Source organism: Balaenoptera ricei, chromosome 7 (genome assembly GCF_028023285.1).
Source record: "Balaenoptera ricei isolate mBalRic1 chromosome 7, mBalRic1.hap2, whole genome shotgun sequence".
Taxonomy (NCBI): domain Eukaryota; kingdom Metazoa; phylum Chordata; class Mammalia; order Artiodactyla; family Balaenopteridae; genus Balaenoptera; species Balaenoptera ricei.
In genome coordinates this window covers 67380368-67404197 of record NC_082645.1, presented here as the reverse complement: position 1 = coordinate 67404197, position 23830 = coordinate 67380368, and the positions used below count along the sequence as shown (strand labels likewise).

General features: G+C 37.2%; 1 protein-coding gene across 14 annotated transcripts in view; it reads left to right on the top strand.

The window, feature by feature from the left end:
* The window catches only part of ZNF385B (zinc finger protein 385B), a 422990-nt gene that overhangs the window by 291173 nt on the left and 107987 nt on the right, over window positions 1-23830 (top strand). Inside the window, exons 1-2 of one of the 14 annotated variants that reach the window (XM_059928252.1) lie at window positions 8521-8704; window positions 9516-9566. The exons of 9 other annotated variants lie outside the window; for them this stretch is intronic. Coding sequence is in view for 3 of the 5 variants with exons in the window: in XM_059928246.1 (XP_059784229.1) it covers window positions 9555-9588 (34 nt within the window). In the remaining 2 variants the exon portion in view is untranslated. Of the gene's footprint in view, window positions 1-8520; window positions 8705-9515; window positions 9589-21921; window positions 21944-23830 lie in introns of those variants that run through there. 4 more of the 14 variants (XM_059928245.1, XM_059928246.1, XM_059928249.1 and 1 more) reach the window with 4 other exon arrangements.

The window sequence follows — 23830 nt, the reverse complement described above, 5'->3', positions numbered from 1 at the left end:
CAAACAAAAACAATTTCAACCTACTATTGATTATTTAAGTATGAAGTACTTATAGTAAATTCTTAATCTAAGACAGACTTTTTTTTCTTCTGTCAGCAAGAAGAGTGGGATAACAATTTGTCTTCAGCTGGTATGTACTTAGGGATTCTGAACACTTGGAAAATATAATGCTAACTGGTCAACCAGGTAGAAGGGGCAGAGAGTAGGAAAGAAGGTGAGACAAAAATACATCATTTTAAAATTATTTGTCCCACTTTTGTTTCTCAACCTGAAAGGAGTACTATTTTCTCGTCAAATATTCACTCAAATATTTCATATTAAAACTTTGTTCACTGCGATGAAGAGTGGCCCCCACTTGCCACAACTGGAGAAAGCCCTCACACAGCAACGAAGACGCAACACAGCCATAAATTAATTAATTAATTAATTAATTAAAAAAATAAAAATTAAAAAAAAAAAAAACTTTGTTCAACCAAGTTAACAACCTATAAATTTGGGCCCTGGGTGCTTTCTTTTCAAACAGATGAGGTGGAGTCCCAGTGTATACTGAGAGCCCTAGTTTAAAGTCTGGCAACATCTAGAATGTCTGTTCCCCGCTCAGCCAATCATTTTATATCAGGATAAGTCATATACATTTTCTGGACCTATCTCCTCATTGACAGTAATAGACCTTGGACTAGTTTCATTCAACAGATATTTACTGAGCTTCGAATATGTGCCATGTTTCACTTAAGCATTAAAAAAGTAAAAAGCAGCCTCATCTTCAAGGAACTGAGAGTTAATAGGAGAGACACCTGTAAAAACTAATGTGTGTAATAAAGTGTTTTTTTTTTTAACTGAAGTATAGTTGATTTACCATGTTGTATTAGTTTCTGTTGTACAGCAAAGTGATTCAGTTATATATATATATATTTTTTTTCATATTCTTTTCCATTATGGTTTATTACAGGATATTGAATACAGTTCCCTGTGCTACACAGTAGGACCTTGTTGTTTATCTATTTTATACATAGATAAATGCAGTTTTTATATAGTTTGTATATAAACATAATTTATACATAGTTTGTGTCTGCTAATCCCAAACTCCTGACTTATCCCTCCCCCACCCCCTTCCCCCTTTGGTAACCATAAGTTTGTTTTCTATGTCTATGAGTCTGTTTCTGTTTTGTAAATAAGTTCATATTGTGCCATATTTTAGATTCCACATATAAGTGATATCATATGGTATTTGTCTTTCTCTTTATGACTTACTTCATTTAGTATGGTAACCTCTAGGTTCATCCATGTTGCTGCAAATGGCATTATTTCATTCTTTTTTATGACTGAGCAGTATTCCATTGTGTATATATACCGCATCTTTATCCATTCATCTGTCGATGGATATTTAGATGGCTTCTATGTCTTAGCTATTGTAAATAGTGTTGCTATGAACATTGGGGTATATGTATCTTTTCAAATTATGGTATTCTCTGAGTGGATGCCCAGGAGTGGGATTGCTGGACTATATGGCAACTCTATTATTTTTCATTTTTTAAGGAACCTCTCTACTGTTTTCCATAGTGGCTGCAGCAGTTTACATTCCCACCAACAGAGTAGGAGGGTTCCCTTTTCTCCACACCCTCTCCAGCATTTGTTATTTGTAGACTTTTAATGATGGCCATTCTGACCGGTGTGAGGTGGTACCTCATTATAGTTTTGATTCGTGTTTCTCTAATAATTAATGATGTTGAGCATCTTTTCATGTGACAATTGGCCATCTATATGTCTTCTTTGGAGAAATATCTATTTAACTCTTCTGCCCATTTTTTGACTGGGTTGTTTTTTGTTGTTGTTATTGAATTGTATGGGCCGTTTCTATATTTTGGAAATTAAGCCCTTGTCAGTCACATTATTTGCAAATTTTTCTCCCAGTCTGTAGGTTGTCTTTTTGTTTTGTTGATGGTTTCCTTTGCTGTGCAAAAGCTTCTAAGTTTGATTAGGTCCCATTTTTAAAATTTTGCTTTTATTTCTCTTGCCTTGGGAGACTGACCTAAGAAAACGCTGGTACAATTAATGTCGGAGAATGTTTTGCCTATGTTCTCTTCTAGGAGTTTTATGGTATCATGTCTTATATTTAAGTCTTTAAGCCATTTTGAGTTTATTTTTTTGTATGGTGTGAGGGAGTGTTCTAACTTCATTGATTTACATGCAGCTGTCCAGCTTTCCCACCACCACTTGCTGAAGAGACTGTCTTTTCCCCATTATATATTCTTGCCTCCTTTGTCAAAGATTAATTGACTGTAGGTGGGTGGGTTTATTTCTGGGCTCTCTATTCTGTTCCATTGATCCATATGTCTGTTTTTGTGCCAATACCACACTGTTTTGATTACTGTAGCTTTGTAGTATATCTGAAGTCTGGGAGGGTTATGTCTCCTGCTTTGTGCTTTTTCCTCAGGATTGCTTTGGCAGTTCTGGGTGTTTTATGGTTCCATATGAACATTAGGATTATTTGTTCTAGTTCTGTGAAAAATGTCAGGGCTAATTTGATAGGGACCACATTAAATCTGTAGATTGCTTTGGGTAGTACAGCCATTTTAACAATATTAATTCTTCTAATCCAAGAGCATGGGATATCTTTCCATTTCTTTGAAGCATCTTCAATTTCCTTTATCAATGTTTTACAGTTCTCAGCATATAAGTATTTCACCTCCTTGGTCAGATTTATTCCTAATTATTTTTTATGTGATTTTTAAAGGATTGTTTTTTTTAATTTCCCTTTCTGATATTTCATTGTTATTGTAAAGAAATGCAACAGATTTCTGTTCTGAAATGCAACAGATTTCAGATTTATGTTAATCTTGTATCCCGCTAACTTGCTGAATTCATTTATCAGTTCTAGTAGTTTTTGTGTGGAGTCTTTAGGGTTTTCTATATATAGTATCATGTCATCTGTATATGATGGCAGTTTTAACTCTTCCCTTCCAATTTGGATACCTTTTATTTCTTTTTCTCTTCTGATTGCTGTGGCTAGGACTTCCAATACCATGTTGAATAGAAATAGTGAGAGTGAGCATTCTTGTCTTGTTCCAGATTTTAGGGAGAAGGCTCTCAGCTTTTCATCATTGAGTATTATTTTGGCTGTGGGTTTGTCATAAATGGCTTTTGTTATGTTGCAATATGTTCCCTCTAGACCCACTTTGGTAAGAGTTTTTATTATGAATGGATGTTGAATTTTATCAAATACTTATTCTGCATCTTGTAGTAAAGTGGTTTTGATACTATTACAGATATTTATATACGGTATAAATTTTTTGTGTTGGCGCGGGGCACCAAAGAGGAGTAATTAGTCCTATCTGGGTTTAGGTGAAGGAAGGGAGATTGACAGAGACTTTACAGAGAAGATGCTTGAACTGAATTTAAGTATTATTCTCTAGATGAACAAGGGATAGATGGTGTAAGAGCACAGGCCTGTAGGACTAAGTCAGCATAAAGCCTCAGGACCTAATAAAGGTCCTGTATGGATGGAATATAAGTATGAAATGAAACATGCAAGTGCTGGCTGGAACAGATGGAAAAGTCTTCCCGTGACACACAATTCTGGATTTTTGTGAGAAGCCATGACACAGTTCCAAGTAGAGTTTGTCAAAGGTTCATATATGTGTTCTAGGAAGACCACTCTATCAAAGTATGGCAAAGACTTGGAGAGAGCAAAGATTAGAAGCAAGAACTCAAGTTAGGAGGTTATTACAGAGGCACAGGGGAGAGGTAATGAAGGTGAGAGTAGTGGCTATGGAGTGGAAGGGAAAGAACTGTAAGACATGAGGGAAGTGATTTGTCTAAAATCACTGAATGGATGAGGGGTGAAGAAAGAAGAGGAAGGTCTCTATCATACCTTTCAGCTTCAGCCTCCCATGAGTCAATTATTCAAGACTCAAGGGAAGATTTTCATAAACACACTTAAATAAGTATATTTTTAGAGCTTGATAAAATGGCTTATTGTTTTGAAATTCTTGCTTTTAAACTATTAGAATCATTGTGTTTTTGAAGGGAACTGAATAATGTTAGTGCCGAATGAGTCAGGTATAAAAACTTGATTCTTTCTTCAGAAGACATACTATTGACAAGTAAATGGGTACTGTTAAGTCACCCTGAATCATGTGGCATATTGTGAAGAGGCAAAACAGTCCAGTTGTGCTTACATTCAGAAATTCTATGAGATAGCTTAATATAAATACCCAGGAGACTCAGAGAGCCAGAAGCAAGAACAGAGCCTGTAAACAGCATCCACAGCTAACCTGAAGTCAGAACTCATGCTTAAAATTCCTATTACCCATCCCCACCCGCCTTCAATTTGATTTTTTTTTTTTTGACTCTGGGTGCGTTTGTCACTTACCCTACCATGCAACTTTCTTGAGAGTGTTTCTCGTTGATCCCATCCCATTCACTCCATCTCCCTATAAGAACACACCAATAACTTGGCTCTCACAAAGGCCACCATGTCTTCCCGATTGCCAACTCCAGTGGAGTGTCTCACTCCTTATCCTACTTGATCTTTATGTCATGTTTATGAAATTCTCTCATTTGCCCTCTGTGACATCATGATCACCCTTGTTTTCACTCACGTCTGTCCATTTTGCCACTGTCAGTTCTGTGGGCTCCTCCTTCCTGGAACTCTACATTCTCCCTGGGTCATTTCATCTACACATATGGTCATTTCATCTACACATACACATTTCATCTACACATCTACACTTCTGTATGTAGATAGTGTCTATTCTTTGGCCTCAGTCATGTCCTTATGTTCCAGAAACAGAAATCTAACTTTTTTTTTGAACATCTTCACTTGGTTTGTTGTCCCTCGGGCAACTCAAATTTAACTCATCCAAAACTGAACTCCTTCTTCCCCAAACGTTTGCCTTTTCTGATTACAATCTCTCATCCTGTCATGACTAGACCCCTGAATTCTTCTGCATGCATATGTACCTTTTCATACTTTCTTCTCATGCATACATCCCCACTCTAAGCAAGCTAAACCACTTTTATTCTCCCAGATATATATTGTACTCTTTATAAACTGAGTCTTTGCACATGCTTAGAAGGCCTTCTTGATACACATAAAAGCAGATACACACATACAATCCTTTACTTTATCTGGCTGAATTTTAGTGAACGTTCAAGCCTCTGTGAAAAAGTTACTTCCTCCAGAAAACTTTTCTGACCCCGGGGCTCCATTGTTAAATACCCACCTTTTGTAGTTTTATGGTGGCTTATACTCTATTATAGCAGTTGTCATTTGGGGTGGGAGGGAGTAGGAAGTAGCAGAGTAATTTTTGTCCCTAGGGGGCATTTGACAATGTCTAGAGACACTTGGTGGTAACAAAGTGTTGGGGTGCTACCAGCAGCCCCTGAGTAGAAGCCAGGATGCTGCTAAATATCCTGCGATGTGCAGCTCCCGCAGCAAAGAATCATTCGGTACAAAATGTCATTAGTGCTGAGGCTGAGAAACCCTATTCTGTTGTAATTGTGTACTATTTATTTTTCTATTTCTGTCACTAAACTATAAGCTTTTGGAGAATAGGAACTGTGTCTTACTCGACATTGTATATACAGGAACTAATAGGTATATTGGTTGCTTGGCATATAGTAGATGCTCAGTTAATATGAGTGCATAAGTGGGTGGACAGATTGATGGATGGTTTGAACGGTATCCCATTCGAGCCCAGAGAGAAAATCTACATATGTGGACTGAAAAACTACATACATAATCGGTTCTGAGGTTATACTTCTAAAGTGGCCTTGATGCCACTTCTACTGTTTGAAGTCTGATCATGGAGAGCAGTAGGTGGGCTCAAACTATGGATTCATGTTTCCATTTCATTGCATATTTAAATATACATGATTTTACTTATTTAAATGTTGTCCTGTATTACGTGTTCAGTGAGATATAATAATGTATATGTACCCATTGCTAGTAACTGACATAGTTCTAGGTACCTACTATAAGCAAGACATTTTAGCATGTTGTGCTGGGAAAATAGGGTTTGGTTTAAACTCTGGCTTAGTTTCAATATTGAGCTGTGTAAACCTAAGAATTATATTAGTGTCACTAATCTTTAATTTTCTCACTTATAAGCATAGTGTTGTTTTGATGATTACATGGACTAAAATAAAGTACTTGTTATAGAAAATACTTCTGCCTCTTCTCCAAACTACCTGTATTAGTTAGAAATTGCACTTGACTCAGAAGCAGAGTTCTGATAATAATTGTTTATGGAGATAGTTTATTTTTCTCCCACACAATAGAAGTCTGGAGGTCTGCAATCCAGGATTTGTATTATGCCCCCAGAACTTCACTGAGGAGACCAGGCTCTTTCTAGCTCAACACTTTGCCAGTCCTAAATATGGCCCTGGTACTCAAAACACCTACTAGAACTCCAATCACCACTTCTGTTCCCCAGGCAGCAGACTGGAGGGCAGGTTGAAGAAGGTCATGCCCTCTTTCTTTTAAGGAGCCTTCCAAAACACATTTCTGCTACAGTGTGTTCATGTGTACATTCCTTAAGACCTAGCATCTTAGAATTTAAAAGACAGAAATGTAACATTTAAAGAATTCATTTTATTGTTTTATACCTAACATTACCACCTCCAAATGTGTGTGTGTGTGTGTGTGTATATGTATATGTATGTATTCCCAGATAAGTTTACTATTTTTTGATGCAGACTTATGGAAATGGAGTTCATCAGTTCTGACATTCAAAAACTATTTAATTTTTAAAATCACATTACTTACTAAGAAGAGGGTGGAAACAATGACATCCCAGTAGCGTTGAGCACACCCCAATATCCAGATCTGGATTTCTAAATACCATTATCTAATAAACAGACCTAGGCATCCTTGGAGATCAGGGTTAACATCACCAGTAATAAGTCACCACTATCATCTATTCCTTGGTATGAAGCGATGAAAAGGGCACTGTACCTCTGTGGTATTCTTTCAAAAAACTCGTAACTTCAGTCCAACCATGAGCAAAACATTTAAATAAACCCAAATTGAGGGATATTTACAAAATACCAGTACCCCTCAAATTTTTCAAGGTCAAGATAAAAAAAGAACAACTGAGAAACTGTCAGGGCCTAGAGGAGACTAAGGAAGTTTGATGAGTAAGTATAATGTGGTATTCTGGGATTGTATCCTGGACAGGGAAAGGACATTAGTACAATATGAATAAAGTCTGGACTTTTGTTAATAGAAATGTACCAATATTGATTTCTCAATTTTGACAAATGTACCATGATAATATAAGATGTTCACATTAGAGGAAACTGGGTGAGGAGTATGTGAGAACTCTCTGTATTATCTTTGTAATTTTTCTGTAAAGTCAAATGTATTCCAAAACAGAAAGTTTATTTTAAAAATACAAACTACTGACACACATTGAAAGCCTGTTACATTTACTTGTGTAGGACATTATCTACATTATATGCATTTGAGTATATTTTCCAAGCATGCAGGGACTTTGTCTCGTTTGTTCTTTTGCTGTCTCCCCAATACGTAAAGAACTACCTGACATAGAGTAGGCACTCAATAAATATTTGTTAAGTGTTGAATGAATGCACATATGTTGCCTTCTGAGAACAAATTTATGTGTCAACCTAAGGATAGCACTACGGAAGAAAGCGCACACCAAAAATCCCTCTGATCTGTTTCTGAGTCATTGTGATTTTCCAATGTATTATTTTGTAAATTATTAGGGCATTCTGATTAGCCCTCCATTGCACAGTCCAGGAGAATCAGCATACTTTTTCTCCATAATTTTCCTAATGGAACATTTTGTATAAAGAGGGATAGGTCCTGGAGGAGTTGATAACTGACTGTCAGGTACTTTATTAGAAAAATAGGGGTTTGTGACACTGATTCTAATTCAAGGAAACTGAAGCAATTTTATAATCCTGTGAGATTAATAGATCAGGTGTTAGAAAGTGGCACAGTAGTAATTTTCTATAAATTAGTAATTTTCTCTCTATTAGTATAAAAAAGGGTCTAATGGGAAAGGCACTTGATTAAAACCCTAGCCTCACCGCTTACTACCTATGTGATTATAAGGAAGTTTTTAAATCTCTCTAAGCCTCAATCTCTAGTAAAACTGAGATAGTGATGCCTCACAAGGTATATGTACAGTCCTCTACTAATGAAAATACAGGATAGATTACTGTAACAAATGCTCAAGAATACAGTGGCTCTCACAAGCTAGACGCTTGTTTCTATCTCACCTAACAACCCAGGAATAGTAACAAAAGCTTTTTGGAAGCTCAAGCTACTCCATCTTGTTGCTTAGCCACCTCTGGTCTGCATTTCTTTTTTTTTCCCCCAACACGTTCAACTCACCCTCACTTCCACATTCCAGGTCGCAGGAAAGAGAAAATCTAAAGGAAACACATCTTTCCTTCTAAGGGCATGACCCAGAAGTTATCACTTCCACTTATATCTTATTGGCCAGAACCTAGTCATGTGACCCCAGATAGCTGCAGTGGAAGCTTGGAAATGTTTTCTTTAGCTGGGAAGCAATTTGGCCAAACTAATACCTCTGGTTTTGTGGAGACTGGCACGAAAACTAGCAGAGCCTGCCATAAGCACCCGGAATAGTGCCTTACACTCTGAGGCAAATGCTCCCCAAATGATATTCTCTTCAAATCATCTCAAAGAGGATTAGTGTAAAAGGAGAAGGTAGGTGACAACATTTTATCAACTATGACTTTTGCGTTAGTCAGAACTTAGCATAGACCTTCCTGGGAAGCTATGTTTGCATTTGAAAACTTGCTTATCTTCTTATAAATTAAGACACAACTCCCAAGAAATAAGATTTATATTCATCCTAAGGAAAATACGCTGCAGAATTAATATTTCAAAGTGTACTTGTTTTTATATGTAATGGCTTCAGCTAGCTTTCCTTCTAGCCTGGCAAACTCCGGTAGGTTAATTTAGGAACTGTGCTCTGGTGGAAAAAGGAAGATACAAAGTGAATTATGTTACTTATTTTTAATGTAGAAATTCTTTTGTTTGCTCAGTTGTAATTTTGTTAATCAGAATTTTTCTACTATCTATTCTTTGCATGGATTCAGTTTTAAACTTTCTGCAATAATTTATACTTACAGATGTGGGACTGCATCTTTGGGACCTTTTTTCCTTTTTTCTATTGGTTTGGTTTGATTGCTTTCCTGAGGATATTTACTTTAACCTGCTGAACTTGGACAGTTTTGTTCAGTTTTGTTTATACAGAGCCCCATTCATGCTAAGCTTGCCTAGGACATTCTTACATTCATGGACCCCAACTGTAGGTTGTCAGCACCTCATGTGATCTATCAGACCACACTGCTATCCTGCTGGTAGCTGGACAGGACTCAGTTGGCCCTGCTCTTTAGGTGACGTTGGCAGTAGGAAGGATGAACATGATACTGATCATAGTAGTCAGCTTGGGCTGCCATAACAAAATGCCATAGACCCGGCCAGTTAAACAACAGACCTTTATCTCTCACAGTTCTGGAGACTAGGAAGTCCAAGATCAAGGTTCCCACAGATGAAGTTTCTGGTGAGAACTCTCTTCCTGGCTTGTGAGTAGTTGCCTTCTCTCTGTGTCCTTACAAAGAGATAGTGCTCTGGTGTTTACACCTTCTTATAAGGGCATCAGCCCTACTGGATTATGGCCCCATCGTTATGACTTCATTTAACTATCACCTCCTCACAGGCCCTATCTCCAACTACAGTCACATCGGGGATTAAGGCTTAAACGTATGAATTTTGGGAGAATACGAATATCAGTTCATAACACTACTCTCCCTTTTATTTATCATTGCACCCACAAAGGGTGAATGTTTTTTCTAATACTTGCCCTGTGCCATCCTGGGTAATCTACCTAAAATTTCCTAGAGTAGAAGAAAAGATTGTTCTAGAAGCTTCCTAAAGTCTCTCTCTCTAATGAGATATCTGGTTTAATGTTTTTTGGCCTCACAAAATGCTTTTGGAATTATCAAACGCTAAGATATTGCAATGCAATAAAATGATATTTATAAAGCACTCTACAAAGAACAGTTTTCTTGCTTACATTAGTTCTTGAACCTTCATGGTAACTCCGTGAGAATTGTTGGAATGTTTTCTTGGCTCTATTTTATATATTAGAAAATTGAAGTTTGGAGAAGTTCAATGATTTACCTAAGGTCTCAGAGCTAATAATTGATTGACACTGAGACTTTATTCCAGGCCTTCTCATTTCTGGTCCACAGTAGACCAAATATGAGCTTGAATTTGGCTCTAGAGTCACTAAGGTTTGGTTTCAATCCAAGTTTTGTCACTTATTAACAGTAAGTTAGCAAGTTACTTAACTCACTAAAATTCCTCAATCTTCTCTGTGACATGGAAATAATAGAGTCCACCTCACAGGGTTCTAATGAAAATTAAATTATATAATGCATAGAAATCACTTAGCATAGCACCTGCTGCATAGAAAATTGTTCAAAATTGTTGGTTATTATTTTTAAGAACATATTAAATCCTACTGCATTGAATTTAACTCTGAAATCAAATTTATACATTTTACTAGACTTTAAGATAAAATATTATGCAAACTATGTAGGCTATTGACCGATCTCAAAACACTTTACAAGTTTATAGGTGTTTAAATTCATAGCACGGATTATATTGAGATGTGAGCATCTGAATTGTCACCTCAACATCTGTCTGTGTATGCTTATTCTTGACTGGTCAAGCAATAGATTAAAACAGTTAACAATTAGCAGGTATTTTAAACTCTACCAGTTATACTTTAAGCAAGCCAGTGGGATATTTTTAGTTATCTCGCTTTGGTTTGAGGTCATTTAGTGCTCATTAATAAAGGAAACTGAGTTTGGAATTCTCATTTTTCATTTCACACCAGTAACAGTTAACATATGCTAATAATTGTGATCAAAGAAACATTAAAGAAGAAAAGATTTAGCTGCTTGAAATTTGCTATACAGAAAAATCAAATTATTTGTGACTGTTCTCCATGTTATCCAGGATTTAATCCATTGAAATATATATTTTTTCTATCAGTCTGATTTTACAAGCCCAAGATAAGAGGTCATTGTCACATAGACTTAGATCAATGACTGAAAGGTACTCTCCTATTGTGCCCAGATTTTTCAAGTAATTTAATGTGTATGTCAGGGTAAATTAATAACACATACTGTAATTTGTTTTGCACATCAGTCCTGATTCTCACATGGAATAGGTAATTAGAGAATTTCATACATTTCTATATTTAATATGTGTGCATGTTTGTGGATGTACAAGTAAGGGAATGTTCTTATTCAGATAATTAGTTAAAGTTTCGTGCAGGAGGTCAAATAAGCTTTCCTCAGGTAGAAGAAACTACACCAAACCAGGAGTTAACACAGTTGGAGCAAAGTCTATTAGCAATGTAAATGTCATTACCTCTGATCTGTGATCAGCTGAACAAACAGTGAAGGGCCAGTGTGACTTTCAGGCTTCAGGAACAGAATAAATGACTTTGAAATGAACTGCCTCCCATTAGTTGCATAGGTTAGTCAATTCTGAATCATCTTGACTGGGAATTAATGATACTGATGACTTGAGCTGATCCTAAATGGTTCTCAGTATCTGGTCAGGAACTATGAATACATGGATGAGTAAGGTGGATGATAGAATAAAATTATTTTCTTTCTATGCCTCGTAGATGGTCTCAGAGTGACTGTACACACATGGTCAGACAGCCACACACTCTCTGATGGTTTTGATTTGAGAAGGCAAGATAAATAAACCTATGATATCAGTTTGTTTTTGTGTATAATTGTTTTAAGATCTATTGTTTTTGTGTATAACTGTTTTAAGATACAGTTTAATCTGTGGTATGTATTCAAAAAGGACAGTTACACATTACCTTGTATATAACACACTCATTGCCCTTGTAATATATGCTCATTATGTTTTCCCTACTAGCTTCTTGAGAGCAGAGACCATGTCTTACTCAGGATGAACACTGGGCCTGGTTCATAGTAGATGCTTAAGAAGTATTTGAATGAATTTATAAATGGATTTGAGCTTGTGAATGGAAGTTTATTGTCCTTAAATGTGCAACATACATAAATAGAAACATGATATGAAGAATATATCAGTGTGTGTATGGATGTACACACATGCACACACATATATACCATATGCAGAGTATTGTCACTAATTAAGTGATTAATGTCTAGGGTGTCTAGCCACATAACAACATGTAATTAAATAATGAGTAATTGCCGAAGCAGCAAACATATTTTAAACTTATTAGTTTCTTAATGTCAAAAAATGGACATATGTCAGTTTAAAAACATTATGAGAATTAAATATATCATCCCAAGAAAACTTACAGAAATTCAAGCCCACTGACATTTATTCATGGCCACCAGTTTTGGGGGACTTTTTGAACAAAGACAGACTTAGTTCAAACCACAAAGCAATTATTTTATTTATCTTTTCCCTTACTGTGGACAGAACTACTATTCATTTTAGTAATTTATGAAAAATACTGAAACCTAATTCTCCAAACTTATGTTAAAAATCAATTATAGTTGTTATATGAGGTTATACAACTTATAAGGTTTTAATAAACCCTTAAATTAACCTGATTCCCCCCCCCCAAGATTAGTAATTATAAAAGAGTACAGGTCTAGTTGCCACATTTCCTACTAGAAATGTACTGACATAGCATGGACAGAGTTTCTATTTAAAGTAGATACCAGCTCTGTGTAATTCAAGAGTTACAGTCATAGGTCTTACAGATGGAAAGGAGCTACAGTCACATCTACCTTTTGGCATGTTGTTAGAGAAACTGTATGTTTCACTGTGAACCTATGTATCTTATATATAATCAACTTTAGATTATCTGCTCGAATTAGAACTAGAAGCAGCTGAAAATGGAAAAAATTATTCTCATATTTCATCTGAGATAGCTTTGGCTTACTCCCCACTGATCTTGGCCTTAAAAAACAAGATCCCTTCAATCCAACTGGGCCTGGATAGCCTGCTAATTGCCTCACGGAGTGTTCTGAAGTCCTCAAAGAAAGTCTTAGTTTTTACTCTAGTAGCCCAGTGGTATAGGCCTTTTTCTCCGTGTCATATTTGCCCATTTACAGGTAATGATTAGTATCTACTGCCTCAATATATTTTCATATCCAGCTTTCTTTCTTATGTCCTGTGTGAAGAATGCTTGAAGTAATCTATTAAGAGATTTTCCTTAATTCCTTTTTCTCTAGCAAAAGGACCAGTCTTTATTACCACACACTTAATTATTAATACCTTGATCAGGAAGGCAAACATACTAGGGTAGAAAAGATTACTGGAACTAGTCCAACATAGATTACTGGATCCAATCAGTTGGATTTAATGTATATTTGTTGAAATGCCTGAGTTTTTTAAGCCCATCGTGGATATGGGATTATAGCCGGGATCCAAACATCTCCTGCCTCCTGCCCTCTTCTCCAAATTATAACTGTAATATTAACATTTCTTTGCCACAAATTTTCTCTGAAATCATTATAAAATACATAAGTCATTATGTTTGAGTTTGGCAGTTGTTAAATAAACATTTGCGTAGAACTAGGTGTACCTAAAATGATTGTGGATAGAGCTATTTACAACACAATGTGGTAGGTATGGTGATGTGGAATGTAGGTGTTACAGGAACACAGTGGAAGGATACTTCATCCAGCCTTTGTTGTCCGAAGAGAGATTCCCTGTCTTAAAAAATGGGTAGAAATAGGCAAATTAAAGGGGAGGAATAGAGCAAAGGGTCAGTAGGAGGAAATCACAGAGGTGAGAAATAGCATGATGTATGCAGGGGATGAGACAAGGATAGTACAAAAATGAATCTCAGATGATAGAGGTCTCATTGTGGAGGACCATTTAAGCCATAATAGTGTAAATCACATGATGAAGGCAAAGGTCCGTGGGCATGGAGACCCTGTTGGTATTGTTCGTGCCACGATCCCAAAATTGTGCATTGATCTGACACACAGGTCCTGGCCCTCAGCAAATATTTGTTATATAGATAAATGTAAAAAGGATTTTAAGCAGAAGAGTAATGTGTTTCAATTTGCATTTTTGATATATTGCTCTGGCAGCAGCCTGGGAGATGAATCTAAGAAGAATAAAAGTGGAGTGAAGGTGACCAGTAATGATGGAAGAGGTGAGGGTATGAACTAGAGTCAGGGATGATTTTGGACGATTCATATTGGAGGACTGAACATCTAGAAGCTGGTGGTTGTGTGACTATGAGAAGAAAAGGAGAGCTAGGAGGCAAGTGTTATGGTAGAGTTGCCATCGTTTAACTTGAAGAATACAAGGAGAGGAGTTTTCTAGAGGAAGAATCAAGTTCAAGTTTTTTCTGCACACGTATCATAATTCAAATTGTTTCAACTTTTACTTTAAAAATGAACCCGCGATGAAATTCTTATAGATTTTCAATGAAAATCATGTAGCACTTCAAAATTTTTAAATACCCTGGGGGCATTACATTAGCATTAGGTAGAAAATATAATCTAAAAACATGAACACCTCGCCTTTAAAAAAAAATTCTTTTTTATTTTTTATTTTTATTATATTTTTATTACTTTTTATTGGAGTATGTTTGCTTTACAATGTTGTGTTAGCCTCCACTGCACAACAAAATGAGTCAGCTTTACACATACAGATATCCCCTCCCTTTTGGACTCCCTCCCATTTAGGTTACCACAGTGCATTAGGTAGAGTTCCCTGTGCTATACAGCATGTTCCCATCAGTTGTCTATTTTATACATAGTGTCGATAATGTATATGTGTCAATCCCAGTCTCCCAGTTCCTCCCACCACACCCCTTTCCCCCTTGGTATCCATACATTTGTTCTCTACATCTGTGTTTCTATTTCTGCTTTGTCATTATAAGATCATCTATACCATTTTTCTAGATTCCACATATATGAGTTATTATACGATATTTGTTTTTCTCTTTCTGACTTGCTTCACTCTGTATGACACTCTCCAGGTTCATCCACATCTCTACAAATGACCCAATTTCATTTCTTTAAAAAAATTCTTTTTTATTTTAATGACACCAAGCATTTTGACATAACTAATTACTACTTATTTTTCACACAGATATTCTGGTAGGGAGAGAAATATGTTAATTCTTTCCTCCTTTTTTTTTTTTTTTTTTTTTTTTGTTGGCATTTTTCCCCTGGGTCTAGCTTTATGCATTTAAGATGGGGGCGGAATCAGCTGCCACATTGGAGCCTCACTCCCAGACAAGTGGCCTTTGAAAGCTTTTCCACTTTGCATAGAAAAGGAGCAGTGCTTGGAGGCCAAGGAGAATTCCAAATAACCAGCATTTCTACTTCTGTGTCTCAATCTGGTTTTAACATTTGGTGAGGAGCGAAGCAAACTCAACAGAACAAACGGCCATCCTTCATTTGAACTTAAAGTTCAAATACTGTTAAGCTTAATTTGTATTCAGATGGTTACAAGTATTGTGAAAGTATATAATGCTTGTTCAGTGAAGGTTTATAAGAAATATTAATGATTTTCTTTTCATACTCTTTGGCACTGGCTCTCTTCCTCTTCTAAACAGGTCTTTTATTATCTCAGGATATTCCTTTAGGATGAGTAACTTCATCCTCTCCCATTTCAGAGTAATATCTCTCAGCCCCAATAAGTTTGGTTCTAGAGGTGGTTATGGGGCATCCAGTTTTGGTCTGTATTTTATCCACAAAAAGGTGCAGGTCTGTTTTTCCCTGAATAGATTATGGTGTAGCTATGTTCCCCCCACTGTAAATTGAGGTTTATGTGTAGGATTCAAATCCCTTAATCTAGGCAGGGGTAGTACTGCTATTAAAGTACCCTCATTTTGTTCATTTGTATTTGCCCATTTATCCTGGGGAAAGACTTTGTTATCAATCTTTAAGATCATTACAGTAAAGAAGTGATTTTAAAAATCATTCCTTTTGGTTCATAAGGATACAGGTCTGTGTAAAAGGTAAGTAAGATGGATCTAATAATAATGCTATACTTTTTATCAAGTGAATGTCAAACTTCATTATAAACCTTATTTTCTATGGCATTTTGGCGAGTTTGTTCTGTTTCTATTTCTTTTATGTTCGAAGAAACCGAAACATAAATTAAAATTTTAATCCAAAGCCACATAGATCTGAGTAACCTTGGCATTGCTGACAAAACAACTTGAGATTTTCCTCCAAGCTTGTTTAAAATATTGATGGAGCCCTTGAAAGCTTCCTCATTTGTTTTTCTTTTTTTCCTTACATAGTATTGATTTCTATTTTTTTAACTTCAAAAATTCACACAACACAATTGTTAAAAAGTTCAAAACTAACTTTCTTAAATTTGGCTTTTAACCTAAATTTTAGATTTTTAAAAAAGACCTAACTATACTGCATATGATATGGCTAATGAATAATGAAGACTAATATTCCTCAATATTGAGCAAACTGATATAATTTACTTTTAGAAAGTTTGTTTTCAGGAACTGAACCCATCCATTAGGGGCTTTTGTTTGTTTGTTTTTGTTCTTATTTTTTCCTGGTAGCCACTACCTTCACAAAGGATTGTTGGCATATCAGTTGATGTTTAGCCTTACAAAATAAAAAATAAAAATTGTATTTTTTTTTCTGAAACTGAGTGCTATTACTTAAAATTGTCCTTTTCGTATTGATAGCACATGTAAAATTCTTGGAGATTGAGAAAAGACTATAACTTAGATATATTGATAAGGATTAATTTCTGATATAGATATGCTATAAATTGCATGTGTAAAGTCTGAGAAGATATATTAAGAAAGTATATGAATTAGCCATTCTCTAACTTTATTTGTCTTTGAAGGATAAACACTAAGTTAATATCACCGCTTGAGAGCAAAACGTTGAAATATTGACTAAATCTAAATCGTTGCTGTAATATTTAAGACAACCCCAAATCAAATATAATTCTGGAAATTCAGACACATTGTCATTTACTGAATTGTCCTGGTAACTTTTATGATGGCCGTGTACTTTAAACAAATGATTATCTTAGATGAATTATAAATGAGAGCCTCATTCAAGCATTCCCTTTTTCATGGCTGTCGTTTGTCCACCCTTCCTCCTAGTGGTGGAGAAGAAGCGGGGCAGAGTGGGAGGCGGAGACCACCACAGCCTAGCACTTAGACCCTGGGCACACAGTCTCAGTGTGTGGTATTGAAAGATAAAAAACAAGAGCCCTGACTCTGAGGGGTGCTGAGGTCAAAGCTCAGAAAGCAAATTTCCCTTTGGGTTCACCCATCCCTCTGTGTTCCTTCCCTGTGATTGATCCCTCCATCTACCCATTGCTTTAGTCCATCGGGTGTCAGCCCCATATCAAATCAGTTACCATGTCCTATTGATTCTACCTCTTTCATCTGTCCTTTCTCACTACAGCCTAACCCTCAATTCATGCCAGAATTGTCTCTACCCTGGATTACTATAAAGCCACCTACTTGACGTCTTAGCTCCATCCGCCTCTGCCCCTCCTCCCCTTCCCCAGTGGCATCTCTTGAACATACACATAATCCATTCTCCAGCCACTGATGTTCCTTACACGTGAGTCTCATCATGCCATGCCCTTTTTAGAATCTGCCTTTGACTCTCCAGCACCTTTAGGTCAGGTCTGAACGCATTAACATGATCCATGAGACCTGCATCGGTCTGGTCTCAGTTTACCTTTCCAGAAACATTTCTCACCCCGGAGACTTATTTTAGTCAATACTGAAATACTTTCAGTTCAAGGTACCATGCTTGTCCTGGCTCCAGGCCTGGTCTTATGTGCAGTTCTCTTTACTTAAAACAAACGTGGAACCAGCTCTTCCTCTTCTCCTTCCTCATTCCCTTTTGCCTAGGTAAATCTTATTCTTCAGGTTTTCAGTTTAGACCTTCCTTTTTTCAGGAAGCCTTACTGGACACCTATGAACAACTTATGTTCCCTCAGCGTTCTCAGTATTACTCCTATGGTGACACTTATCACTGTGTTTTAAATGCCTGTGTATTCAAGTGGACCCTTCACACGACAGTTAGCTCCCTGGGGGCAGGGGCTGAGGGTTTCTTGTTTATGGATATATCCATAGCACCTAGCACAGTGTGTGGCTTATAGTCAGCCGTTATTAAATACCAGATGATGTTCAGATAGGTGGATTTCATCCCAGATCACCAGTAAAGATAGATCAGGGAAAATAGGAAGGAAAGCAGATATGGAGTCATACCAAGGGGATAGAAGAACCAGGAAAGCTGAGAGAGAGCAGCACTGAAGAGGAGAAAAGCAGGCAAGCTTGCCCTGTCCTACCATTTGTGAGGCCTCAGACAATAATACAAATTGAGGCCCACATATATCTAACTGTTATAAAGTTAAAAATCAAGCCACTAAACTGCTAAATGAAGTACATTTTATCCTCCTACCTTTACAAGTCTATATTCATGAAAACCTGAGAAGACCAGGTATTATTTTAGAATTCCCAGACATGTCAGAGTTCTGTGCCAGAAGAAGGATGCACGAAGTGGCTCTGGAGTGTGGACACCACAGTCCCCACGGCCAAGCTCCATCTACGTTTCCTGAAAACAGCCATCCAGAGGCCACTCCTGGGGCCCACACAGGTGTCGTCGGTGTCAGGAAGTGGCTCCAGGGCCATTAGAGTGTGGACATATGGAATCCCAGGTGCCCAGAATGTGGCCTAGAAGGGGCAGTGGAAGAGCATAGACTCCATGTGGGCTGATCTCCTTGCCCTGCAGACTAGGGAGAAGCATGGCCAGAGAGGGTTGTGTCTGAGGCTGACATTGCAAGCAGGAGATGACCTGGATTTATTCTAGTACACATACTCCTAGTGTCTATCTGTGAGGGTGTAGCATGGGCAAGGACTGTCTAATATTGTATTTTTAAAGCCCCATTCAAATATATAAACATACCTTAAAGGTTGTAGATACAAGACCATGTGACTCTCTGTTCTGTTTATACAAGACCATGTGGCTCTCTGTTCTGTTGTATTCTGGGAAGCAATTTAGTGCCTAAGAGCAGTCTTTCAAGCTGAAACAGGGTTCTGAGTTGTGAGTTGGTTTGAATCCTGAGTTGTCCATTTACTGGCTGTGGAGCCCTGGGCAGAATGCTTCATCTGCTGAGTAGAGGTAATAAAATCTTCCCCTAGGATTGTAGTGAAAGTACATGAGGTTAAAGTCTTTAAAGGCTTAGATCAAGTAAATGCTCAATAGATCACAGGGCTGTCATCATCATCATAATCACTGTCATTTTTACAGCTGTTATTCCTTCCTGTCTGTAACTATTGAGACGACCTTGGGCAAGTCATGTAACCTCTCAGAACCTCAATTTCTTCATCCATAAAATGAGGTCTTTGGAGCAGAGGATAACTAAATTTCTGTCCAGTTAAGATCAGGGACTTTTTGGAGTGCCTTCTTTTTCAATTTACATTAAACCGGAAGTTGACCCTCAGGCTACATTGTAAATTGTTAACAGAAGTTATCTACTATGCATATAATATCACTATATATTCTATTTCAAGCAAACCTGATATTGAAAATGTGAATCTTTTGTAAAAACTGAAAAACTCTGGATTAAATGTACAGTTTATGAAGCAAGTACTTGTGATTCATTGTAGAGTTCCTTTATTCACTGGCTCTTCTAGTACATTAAAAATTAAATTTGATTTACAAAAGACATTCAGTTTGCCTGCAACTTTTCAGGGACATATGCAGAGATTTTAAATCTCTTTGAATGACAGAATCCTTTGAGAATTGATTAAATCTGATTCCATTCTCCCAAAAAGGAGCATGGTTGCAAATATTTGCATATAATTTTTGGAGGGGGGGGTCCATGGATCCTAAGTTAAGAATCCCTGGCATAAAGCCAAAACAAGAACAAAGCCAGTGAAAATGGAATATGCCAAGGACATTGGAGACATTTTTGAAATTGGACCTCGAAACACCTGGCCCTTTCCAGGATGAGAAAAACAGAGAACTAACATTTATTGAAGGCATCCTCCATGGCAGACACTGTGCTAAGCATTTTATATGTGTTATGTTTTTCTTCCCTTTCCAAATCTAAACAAGACAGGTATTATTTCTGATGGGAAAAATGAGGTTCAGATAATAAGCAATTCTCCAAAGTCACATCGCTACTAAATAGCAGAAACAAAATTTGAACTGGGGTCTGACTCTAAAGCTACTACGCCATGATAAAAAGCCCCAAATTCCTTCACATCTCTTTCCAAGCTCCCAAATCTTGTGAAAGAAAAGATCACAAAAATGCAGATTTCTCTTCCTTAGTGAACTTCTTACAAGGGAACTCCCTAAGCCAGCTTCATGTTGAAAGCCAATTCTTCCCTCTCCTGTGTTCTGTGCTGGCTCATTGGAGCTGGGCTGACTTGCAGGAGTGCTGTTGAGAAGGGGTAGGGTCCGCGGAGAGCTGAGGGATGTGGCATTCTCTTGGCTGGCCCTGACTCAAAAGTTCTGATCCCCTACGTGCCCCAGTAAAGGTTTCAGCTGACATCTGTGTAAAAGAGTTGTCAGCTGAGGAGCAGAGAAGAGAAGCGGCCTGTCAGACTCAGAATGTCCCACTTGCCAAGTCTCACATGAGAAAAGTGAAGACAGGCCCCATTTGGAAAAGAAGAGGTGCTCTGCAAGAGATTTATTACATAAGGGTCATGTTGCAAAACATATGCTTTGCTCAGTAGACTCAACTCCTCCTTGATTCATTCACATTTCACAAGATAGCTAATTAATCTCTTTAAAACAGAGGGAATGGGTGGCAGAATAAATGAAAGGCCTTATATGAAGGACAAAACAATCTGAGTCTTATTGGAATCCTGTCTTGGTCCTATAAGCTAATATTGAACTTTCTTCACAAAGAGCCTGATCCAGTACTATGCAGAAATCACTGAGGTTTGCACACTTACGGACTTTATATATCAAGGTGAGGTCTGTATCCTCATGTTCTAACCTGTCAAATTAGAACATTCTTGGTGGGTTGGAAATAACACTCACAAATCCATTTTTGGTTTCAAGTCATTTTAAGATATGCTATCTTATCACCTCAGACTTCACAATGTGTCCTAGAAAATCATGCTGTTTTCGCAGTGATATTAGAGGCACAGTGCGATGTGGTATTTGATTTAGATTTTCCTTATAATTTCCCACGTGATATAGAACTGCTTCATGAAATCACTTGCTGCTAAGCATTTCAGACCTTTATGTGGCAGTAATGAGAAAAAACAACTACACTTGAAAATGTTCAGGAGTGAAGCATGCATATTTACAAGTAGCTGACATCTGATATGTAATTTTTCTTATATGCTATGTATGGTGCAAGAGATTTTCCTGTAGTGTAAAGGAGGTACCTTCTTCTTATATCAGCGAGGCAGCATAACGTAGTGGTTTAAGTGTCAACTCTAGAGCCAGACTATGTGGGTTTGAGTCCCAGCTGTACTGCTTATCTGCTTTGTGACCTTGAGCAACACACTTAAACTTTGTATGTCTTGTTTTCTCATCTAGAAAATATAGATAATAGCAAGTTCCTCCCTTACTGAGTTAATTTGAAGATCGGGTGAATTAATATATGTATAACGTGCTTAAAACAGTGTTGCATATAATGTGTTATCTGTGTTAGCCATTGTTATACAAATGTGTAAATATGACCAATAAATTGTACTTTAAGTGTTAAAGGGGTCAAAAAATAAGTTAGCTTATCCTTAGTTTAGGATAAGGCTTTACGCCAAGTTTATTCTTATCTCTGTCTTGAGAAAGCTCTAACTAGGACGGCTACTATTCTTCTCTCTTATAGCAAGTGCGCATAGCAATCAGTGGGTCCCCTAGTATCTGTGGACTGAGGATCCTTGTGTACCAATAAATGGAAACATGCACCAAATATTTGGTAGGTACACATACCCAATGTATTCTTGCCAAATGCATGTCAGCCCTACTGTATAATGAAATACAGGCAGACCTCGTTTTATTACACTTGGCTTTATTGTGCTTCACAGATATTGTGTTTTTCACAAATTGAAGGTTTGTGTCGATGCCATTTTTCCAACAGCATTTGCTTACTTCGTGTCTCTGTGTCGCATTTTGGTACTTCTCACAGTATTTCAAACTTTTTCACTATTATTATATTTGTTATGATGATCTGTGATCAGTGATCTTTGATGTTACCACTGTGACTCATTGAAAGGCCCAGGTGATGGTTAGCATTGTTTTGGAATAAAGTATTTTTAATTAAGGTATATACTTTTTTTTTAGACATAACTCTATTGCACACTTAATAGACTACAGTATAGTATAAACATAACTTTTATATGCGTTGGGAAACCAAAAAATTCGCTTTATTGAGATATTTGCTTTACTGTGGTAGTCTGGAACTGAACCTGCAATATCTCTGATGTATGCCTGTACCTTTATTTTAAATGTTACTGACTTCATAATAGTATTACATATAATACTATGCATATACACTCAATGAATACTAAGGAAAAAGTGTGGTAATAGTATGTGAGGGGTCCTTCAAACCATTTGGTGCTTAAAAAGTGTCTTCATTTTGAATACCTAGAATATAGTTGTTGTTCTCATGGAGATTATATTCTAGTGAGAGACAATGAACCAGTACACAAATAAGATGAGATAATTTTAGAGACATAAGTGGATGGAGTGAATAAAACAGAACAATGTAATAGAAAGAAGGCCTTGCTGAAGTCCTCAATGGTGTGTCTACTGCGCTGAGACACAACTGAATTGGGGGAAGAGAGTTCCACACTCAGAGAACAGCAAAGGCAAAAGCCTTGAGATAAGTATGAATTTGACATGTTTGGGAAAGGGAACAGAAGCTTAGATCTTGGGGGGGAGGTAAGGAGAGGTGATATAAGTTGAGGTTTTGGAAGTAAGCAAGGGCTTAATCGTGTAGTAACTGTAGGCCGTGGTAAGGTGTTTGATTTTATACAGAGTGCAGCGGGAAACAATTATGTGCTAGAATAACATGATAAGATTTGTATTTTTAAATATTTTGCTTTGCTGTCGTGTGGAGAACGAAGTATGGGGTGCCTAAGTTGTCTCAGAAAGATCTGTTAAGAGCCATTTGCTGTAGTCTAGATAGATATTGATGGCCTGGACTAGAGTGGGGCAGTGACATACAGAGAAGCAGAAAGATTTGCAATATATGCTGGAGGTAGAAACAACAGGACTTGTTAATTGGATGTAGATGGTGAGTGAAAGGAGGAACCATGGAATCGCATGCAGTCAGCTCTCCATATCCCCGGGTTCCCCATCTGCGGACTCAACCAACCACTGCTCAAAAATATTCTAAAAACAAAATTCCTGAAAGTTCCCAAAAGCAAAACTTGAATTTGTGGTGAGCTGGCAACTATTTACATAGCATTTACATTGTATTAGGTATTATAGGTAATCTAGAGTTGATTCGAAGTTTACGGGAGGGTGTGCATAGGTTATACGAGAGTACTACACCATTTTTTAAAGGGGGTTTGGGCACCCATGGGTTTTGGTATCAACGCAGGGGTTCTGGAACCAATCCCTGACAGATATCAAGGGACAACGCTATTTTCAGGTCTTACTAATGTCCTGTCTTCACAATGAAACTGTCTCCAGCCATTCTAGTCCCCGTTTGTCTCTCCTTTTGGTAGCACAGTTGTTTTTTGAGCTCATAATCAGCTCCAGGTGCTTAGGACACATTAGTGAACAAAACAAAGATCCCTGCCCTTGTGGAAGTTGTATTCTCTTCTGTACTACTTCTCCATCAGTGCCTGTAATTCAC